This window comes from Colobus angolensis, unplaced genomic scaffold, assembly GCF_000951035.1.
Source record: "Colobus angolensis palliatus isolate OR3802 unplaced genomic scaffold, Cang.pa_1.0 Scaffold310, whole genome shotgun sequence".
Classification (NCBI taxonomy): Eukaryota; Metazoa; Chordata; class Mammalia; order Primates; family Cercopithecidae; genus Colobus; species Colobus angolensis.
The window spans coordinates 4350302-4359017 of NW_012116378.1; the positions used below are offsets into that span (position 1 = coordinate 4350302).

Here is an 8716-nt window from a genome sequence, read left to right on the forward strand (position 1 = left end):
GTGGGGTGCCTGGGGTGAGGGAATGGGCAGGGGCTGTGGGGAGGGGAGGAGGAGGGGCGGAGTGTGTGCAGAGGCGATGGGCGGGGGTGTTGTGGGGGAGAGTCCGAGTGGGTCCCTCCAGCCCGGCCGCCCATCAGGACAGGACACTTGGAGTTGCCAGGGGTCACCTGGGCATCCAGGCGAGCGAGTGGGAGTGCAGCCCCTGACATTCCCCGGGAGATGGCTGGGCAGGTCCTGTGTCACCCATGGTCCTCGGGGCCACACAGGTCTCTGGGGAACAAAGGGGCAGGGCCGAGCTGCGTCCCAAGGGCACCGCAAGGGTCTTGCAAGGGCCATTCAGGTGTGCGAGGCAGCTGTGAGTTCTGCAACCAGCCCCAGGGACGGGCTGGACGGGCCAGGAAGGATAGAAGGGGACACTGCCATCTTTTCCGTCCCCTCCTACTCCCACAGGATACACGGGGTGGGCCAGCCCCACCCTTTCTTCAACTCACAATCCCGATGGCTCTCCTTTCACATGTCCTGTTTCCTTAGCCAACTTAGTTTGACTTTGCACGCAACCAGGTTCAGGGGTCGCTTTTAACTTCCCAGGACAGCCAACCATGGAGCCCGTGGGCAGAAAGCGCCGCAAGAGGGCTGCCAAGGTTCAGTTGGAGGCTCAAGTTATGGCCGCCCCGGTGAAGGAGCATGCAGGTAAACACAGCCCAAGGGGCCACGGAAGAAGGTGCACGCCCAAGGAGACGATCTGTCTGCTCTCTGCGCGGGGGGTACACAGGCAGCCCGAGACCCCTGGCCTCTTCGTGGCTTTGGAGTCCACCATGCATCTGCTAAGAGGCCCCAGGTTTTCAAAGCAGGATCGAGGGCCTAAGGCTTCCCGTGGGAGGCTCCCTCTCATAGCAGGGTTACAGATGCTCTCAGAGCAGCTCTTCTCCATGAGTGTGGTCCTAACATCCAAGGGGTCTGACCTGTGAGCGTTGTTTACTGGGACTTGAACCCGAAGGGCTTCCAAAAATGCCTCCGTAAACTGGCCAGGGGCCCAGTGATTCCATGCATAGCTCTGCTTTAAAGCTTTAATTGGTAGAGAGCCAAAAAAGTCCACAAATGGTACCTTTCTCCACGAAAAATGTCTACAACAGCGTTTTCCTCTAAAAAGGGTTTGTCTTTTAAATTTTAATGCAGGAAAGGATCCAGTCAGTGATGAACATGAGGAAAGAAACCCTTTTACAGAAACAAGGGAGAAAGATGTGACTGATGAGCATGGGGAAAGAGAACCTTTTGCTGAAAAAGATGAACACACGGGGTAAAGTGTTTAAGTCACTTTTGCCTGTCGGATCAAGTATTTTGGGAAAAGTCAGCTTCGGATCATGTCATCACTGTTCTATTCTATGCAGAACATTTCACATAAGACATTTCTTCCCAACAAACATGGCATTTTGTGGAGCATTATGTTAAAATTTTGATGTAACTTTTTTTTTTTACAGGATTCATACCATGAAGCTAGAATATATTGCAGGTATGTTTTAGGAGCTATTCGTAGTTTTTGAAAATTATTTTCAACCGTACAAATGTTACAGTAGGTTATATGAATTAGTGGATGACAAGACTGTCTTACACGCCGCCTTCTCATATATAGCATTTAACATACGTATTTAATGTAATGTGTTTAATAAATTTTCATATTTACCTTTTTGATTGTTGATGTGGAATGTGAGAATGCTTCTAACAATGGTGAAATGAGAGGGATGGCTTTTCTTTCATACACGTGGAAATTTAATTATTTGGGGGATATTAGAGGACACTGGAGGAGAAACAGCTATATTCGTTTCTTTTAGTGTACACAGATTAAGTATGTAAGTTTTTTTATCTTTTATTTTAGGTTTGAGGGTACGTGTGCAGGTTTGTTATATAGATAATTGCATGTCACAGGGGTTTGGTATACAGATTATTTTGTCACCCAGGTTGTAAGCATAGTACCTGATGGGTGGTTTTCATCCTCACCCTCCTACCCTCTGCCCTCAAGTAGGCCCAGGTGTCTGTTGTCCGTGTGTACTCAGAGTTTTTAATATGAGTTTTTATGTTCCTGTCCTCTTCCTGTCCGTATGTACTCAAAGTTTTTAATATGAGTTTTTATGTTCCTAATTTAGCTATTCTATTGTCACAGCATTCTGATTTTGTTTTCTTTAAAGTACAAGAGAAAATCGAATTATCTAAAATGATGATATTCTATTATTATTCCAGTAATAAACTGTGTACTAGAAAAGGAAAGACAAGTTTTCTACCCAGTGAGAAACATGTAACTGGATCCAAAAACTCATACATTTTGTATTGCCATGTGAACTATTAGTTGCACTGACTGTTATAGGACCATATTTTCAAAAAAAAATTGAGAAAATTTCTGTAGAGACGACAGAGACAATACTCATATTTTTAAAAAGCTCAGTTCAGTTTTCAGCTCTTCTATAGTGATAATTCATACAAGCAGTATATTTGGAAAGCTTTGCTCTGCTTGGTGACTAAGTGCTGGTTTTGTGAGGTCTAACTGAGCATTATAGATGGAGACTATAAAAAATACTTGTATTATGGTGCAGAGTTTTTATGATTGCTGAAAACTATCTTTAGCAATTGATGGTAGATCTCTAATGTGAAACTACCTTTAGGAAAGCATTCCTTGCAGTATTACAGTTTTCTGAAACAACACTATGGATAAAAATATCATATAAAAAGCTCCAAGAAAATATTTCAAAAGTGTTTTTGAATGTATTTCTTTACTTAAGCCTAAATTTTTATACCCATGGACGATGCTTCTTTTATTAAAATACAGTTAATAGCATCAGTCACTAGATTGCTTAAAAAATGTTTTTCTTATTGTGTATTATTTCTACCTTTTTGACGGTCTTATTAAATAAGATACTTTTTTGTATGTTTTGCATAATGAATTGTGACAGTATTTCATGGAAACATGTCCTTTGAATTACAAGACATTTTATAAATGTAGAAATTAGAGTCTGTGTTTGTAACCCTTTCTGCACATTTAAAAAATAGAAACTTTTAATTATTTGCTTTTTTTCATCATCCATCAATTAAGTGATTTGCAGTTATACCAATTGGAATTAGAGTGCTAATATTAATACCTAAAAGGTTTTACAGAAAACAAATGAGTAAATCTTGCTTTTTGAAGTGATCTTTGCATTTTACAATGTAAATGTCCTTCCGATATTGCTGAACCATCATGTCTCACATAGATTCCAATGTATGCGAAGAAACTACTTTTCAGCATTAACTGTTAATGCATTTTCATTTACTACCTAGCTGACATTAAAGAGGACCTTGCTGCAAAAAGAAAAATGATAAAAATAGATAAAGCCGCTTATAGGAAAACCAAGAACAAAATTGAACGTGCTTTGAGAAAAAAACAACTAAAAAGGTATGATTGTTGGCTTTTTTGCATAATGATATTAATGATATTTATATCATTTCTTTGTATTTGTTGGTGCAAATAATTTCAAAAACTATCCTGTACATATTGGCATCTCTAGGGAACAACATATTTTACTTGATTGTTCCCTAAGCAGGTAAGTTTCTTTAGTTTTATAACCTCAGTTTAACAGAATTAAGAGATATTACCTAGAAGCCAATGAAGATAACCTCTTTTTGCCTTCCAGATAAAAATAGTCTTCCTGTAAAATTAATTTTTATCCATTTCTAGAAATACGGCAGCTGCATGTAAGATAAATGTCTTCAACGTTTAGTCTGTAGATCCTTAACAATATTAAGTTATGTGGAAAGGGACAACCTTATGTTGTAAATAAGTTATCTATTTTAGTTAAATTGTTTTCACTATTCCTTTTAGAAAATCATTGTTGTGCCAATGTGGAGAAATAGTTAAGTGAAGTATTTCTTTTGGGAAATCTTACGGGATGAATGGCTATGATATTCTTGAACTTACTTATGAGAACCCATATGTTATTTAGTTTGAGAAAATGAAAAGTAAACTGCTCTTAGAGAAAATGATTGTTTCTGGGAAATTTATAGTGCTGTAAACCGTCCTTTGTCTTCAGCACGTAAAGAATGTAAGATAGCTGCTCTACTAGTCAGTTAGGAAGGAATCCTTTCAGAATGAGAGTAACTCATTTCATCTTTCCCCAAAAAGATTTCAGCTGCTATTACTCCCTTGCTACTTTATAAGATAAATTTGTCAAGTCTGTTTTAGTTTGAGTAGGATTAATTTTTCGTCTCCCTATGACATATGACAATGTTACATATTATATGTTACAGGCAGAAACGTGATTATAGATATACTTGGAAGTTGCTGAATGTCCTTAAAGAATACGTCGCAGACAAGCAGAAAGATGATGAAGAAGCAGAAGAATCAGAAGCAGAAGCAGCAGCAGCAGCAGAAGTAATAGTAGTAGGAGAACAAGAGGAGGAGGAGAAGGAGGAGGAAGAGGAGAAAGAAGAAGAAGGAGGAGAAACAGAAGAAGAAGAAGGAGGAGGAGAAGGAGAAGAAACAGAAGAAGTAATTGTTGGTATCAGGCTTAGCTTTATGATTAACCTATTGTATCAATGTCTCAGGGAGTAATTGTTCATGCAGAAATCCAGCAAAGAAGGAAGAGTGCATGAGCCCAGAGAGGGGGGCCCGTTAGTGGACTCATGTACCAGGGGAATGTAATTGCCACGCAGTATTTGTGGTCCAACTGAGGTCAGCATCATAGCGATTAAGAAGTCAAAGTGAGCCCAGTTGGCATATTTGTGCAAAAGCAGCTGTAGGATTGGAATTTCCTGGGTTGGGGTGTAGCCAAGAACGTTGATAGAGGGAGAGTTGAGCAGGGAATAGACGCAGGGATGGGGATATGATGACTGGCCGTGGAATTTCAGCTGGAACTGAGTTACCTGAGCACGTGGGGGTGGGCAATGGGCAGTGAAAAGTGTTCCATTCGTTGGGTGTCATATCCCAACAGACTCCTGAGCTGTAGTACTGAAGTGAGTGACCTACAGTGGCAGGAAGGTAGTGGCTATATGTTGGGGAGGTGGAGAAACAGCTGAGTGCAGTGGTCAAGGGCTGGGGCACTGCAGCCCCACTGCTTGTGATTCAACTCCAGCTTGACCATTGCTAGCTCGGGAACCACGGGCGAACTATTTATCTCTGTGCCGAAATTTCCTTGTCTACAAAAGGAGACATGGTAAGAGTACCTATGTCAGAGTTATTTGGAGGATTGAAGGGTTCCTGTGTAACGGGTTTATTTAAGTTTTTCAGGATGTGATCTGACCCATGATTGTTCTTTATCATTGCTATTATTAATATTACGTAGGTGTTGCAGTCATTGGGAATGACAAAATCTAGGGGATGACTGTATAAGTGAGTGCCATGTAGAGGAGAGGAGAACACTGTTGTTGGAGATTAGGTCAAGGTGCAGAAAGGCCATAATTTTTGTAAGGTTCATCTATGTGCATACTGAAATGACCAAGATTTAATACCAGTTTAAAATCTTAGTAAGAAAGAATGTTTCTTAGTTAATTTCTGTATAGTTCTTACCCATCTGTAGTCAACAAGTTATAGGAAGGGTCATCAAATACTCTACATTCAAAATCAAGAATTAAGACATATGTGTTGAATATGTATGTAGAAGAAAGAAAATTCCTTACTCAATGACTGATGAAAAAGGTCTTTATATCATTTTAGCATATGAGTGGTGAACACAGTTCTTTAAAATTGGTCATAAATGTTGTTTAAAAGAAAGTGTTAAGAAGTATAGATTTAAAGAGTATTCCTATAAAGCTAATGCAGTATTATGTTTTGTAAGTATTAAAAGTCACCCAATTTTCATCACTACTTTTTTGTACTTCTAGAAAGCATTTCAAGAAAAACAGAAGAGGTGTCAACAATTTACAATTGTTAAGAGACGGGGGCTGAAAAAGGTGAAGCCGCTACGTGAGCAATTCATAAAGGTCTGTTCTATTTGGTAGCATAATACATTATAAAATACACCACGTGCATAACAGAGGAAAGTCTACTTGTTTCTGAATGTATGCAAAGACATTTTGGTTATGCATTTTAAATTAGTTACCATTTTCACTTTGAATGTATTGTTCCAAATTTAACATAATTGGTAAATGTATTTTTAGGATTCATGAATACTTTTGTGGGAGTTACTTAGAACAGGAAAAGGTAAATTGGAAATTTTACCTGGAAATACACATCTTGCATATAAAATTGACATTTTATTAACACATTGACCCATTTATGCCAGAGGCTGCACGTTTTTTGTGTGTGAAAAATCAGACCTTGGCGATGATCTTGAGTGGTAGGATATACATGACTCCCACAAGGTTAGCGTTCCAATAATGGAACACTAGGCATAAATGGGTTTTAATGATTTTATTTTCAGTTTTCAGGACGTCAATGACAAATCTATGGTGGAAGGCAAGAAGACTATAAATCCTTTCTGGGTGTCTTTTTTACTTGTGATGTTTCAAGAGTTTTAGTTAAATAAGAAGTAGGCAAGTGTAACTACTGAGTGTCTCTTTTATTTCCTGCTATAATACAGGAGTGTTTTATGGCATATTCACTCACAAAATTAACAGTAATGGTTTTACATGACAATTTGTAATAATAAGGGATGGTTCGGATATATAAGAGAATGGGAAAGCCAGCAGATTATTAACGCATTGTGAATTGTGAATTATCTGCTGTCGTATAGCACATTAGCAAATTGTCATCGGGCAATCACTTCTTCTTCGTGTAGATGTATATTATTTAGGTAACAGTGGAATTCTTTTCTGGGAAATAAGGTATTCTTTTTAATAACCTTGTGAAAATACATGTTCATATGTCACTCTTCTACACTAAATGAGATGTGTTAAATAAACTGAGAAAAGAGTTTGAAAATAAAATTTTCAAGCAACTTGAGAATGATCTGTACACAAAACAGTTATTTAAATAGAAGTCACAAGTAGAGAACATGTTGCTATAATGTTCCCCAGAAACCATTTATTAATTGGTATGAACATGAAACTAGAAGTTTTCCTGTCAATGTTAATGCTACATGTTGCCACTTAAGGTAGGAACTTTGCTCTCATCTTGGACTCTTCTGAGTCCCTTATCCTTCCCATACAGTCATCATGAGGCAAGTTTTACCTCTGTAATGGCCCTTAAATTTCTTTTTTAAAATTCCCACTGCAGCTGCCCTAGTTCAAGACCTCATTCTTCCTTGCTTGTACTATTAAACTCTTTTCTGAGTTCTCTCTTCTCTTCTGAGCCATCCTTCATTGACCGGCAATATTACCTTCCTACAACCCTCCCCTTCCTAAAATGCTTCCTAACCCTTCGCTCTTCCCAGCCTGTCAGTGGTGCCCCGTCTCAGTTCTTAGATATTCAGAGACTCCCCACTTTACGTGACCCCTCTTCGGCTTGTTTTGCTGCCCTCTGGCTTTGCTCCTGCCTATCCAGGTTGACAGCTTTCCCTGAAGGAATTCACTGTTACGCTCATGCTTTTCTCATGCTCTTCCCTCACAATGCTTTAAAAAAGTTTTTTGACCAATTTAAACCTTTTGCCAACGAAGTCAACATCAGTCTCCATTTTTGGCTACACGTCTGAGTGAGTTGCCCTTCCATAGCAGTTACACGAGTTTTATATTAATTTTTTTGTTTGTGCATTTGCTCATGTCACAGGATTATGGAAGAGATTATGCTTACATTTTTTACATCTTCCTTAGCATTAACGTACAACATTTTAGGGAGTAGGAACTGTTGAACTACTTGTTGAGGGAATAGTATATGTTTCAAACATAGTTACGTTTTCTCTAACTTGATGAGGTCATATCACAGACCATTTTATCCCTTCAATGGAAACCACGTTACGTAGACTGTTGCTGATAATCCTGCTGAAAAAATATATTTCATGATATAAGCCCGCCTGTCTTTTTCTGTCTTTGCTCCATCTTGACCTTAAGATGCTCATCAACCCATTTTATTCAAGCAAAGTACATGACAGTTGGACCTGCTAAAATAATATTTCACTGAAATCTGGCATTAAAAAATTTAAGTGGGTATTTGGAGCTCCATGTATTGATTACAGTTTTCTTCAATTTGAAATAAATAACCAGCATCCTTTGAATATTAAAAGTTGTTTCCTGTTTAAAACATGAGATGTAAAGTGGTGGTTTGTCAGTGAACTAGACTTTTTCTTTTAGGCTACCAAGGACTCTAAAGACAATTATTGCATCATTTCTTCCGATGAAGAAAGTGAACTTGATAACTAGCCGTGTTTTTAAATAAACTCGTGTCAGAACTGTAAGTAGTACATATTTAATATTAAAAATTCAGGATTGGTGTAAGCACTGGAATATTTTATTTGCAGAAATGTGTATCACAGTTACTTAAATTTTTTTTGAAACAGCTTTTGGAAGAGTTGACACTTAGTTGTCTCTTCAACCTCTGTTATTTTGATGACTGAAGAAAGAACTTGAACCTACGTTATATGATACAAGCACAACTTGAACTACAGTAAACTACATGATAGTGTTTTGATAGCACAACTTGAACTACAGTAAACTACATGATAGTGTTTTGATAATTGTTGTATAAATCGGTATAGCTCCTCTGTCATTTGTCTGTCAAATGCCAGACCTTGTTTCTATGATCTGTTGAATGAATCCTAGACACTTCTGTGAGAAAGCAGGGATTGCATAGTTATGTACACGGTCAATTAAATTTTAACAT

General features: G+C 38.4%; 1 protein-coding gene across 1 annotated transcript in view; it reads left to right on the forward strand.

The window, feature by feature from the left end:
- The window catches only part of FAM9A (family with sequence similarity 9, member A), an 8684-nt gene extending 428 nt beyond the window's left edge, over positions 1 to 8256 (forward strand). Inside the window, exons 2-8 of the mRNA XM_011950912.1 lie at positions 562 to 690; positions 1177 to 1297; positions 1479 to 1510; positions 3307 to 3421; positions 4273 to 4453; positions 5845 to 5943; positions 8188 to 8256. Of these exons, the coding sequence (XP_011806302.1) occupies positions 562 to 690; positions 1177 to 1297; positions 1479 to 1510; positions 3307 to 3421; positions 4273 to 4453; positions 5845 to 5943; positions 8188 to 8256 (746 nt within the window). The remainder of the gene's footprint in view (positions 1 to 561; positions 691 to 1176; positions 1298 to 1478; positions 1511 to 3306; positions 3422 to 4272; positions 4454 to 5844; positions 5944 to 8187) is intronic.
- The last annotated feature ends 460 nt before the right edge of the window (positions 8257 to 8716 follow it).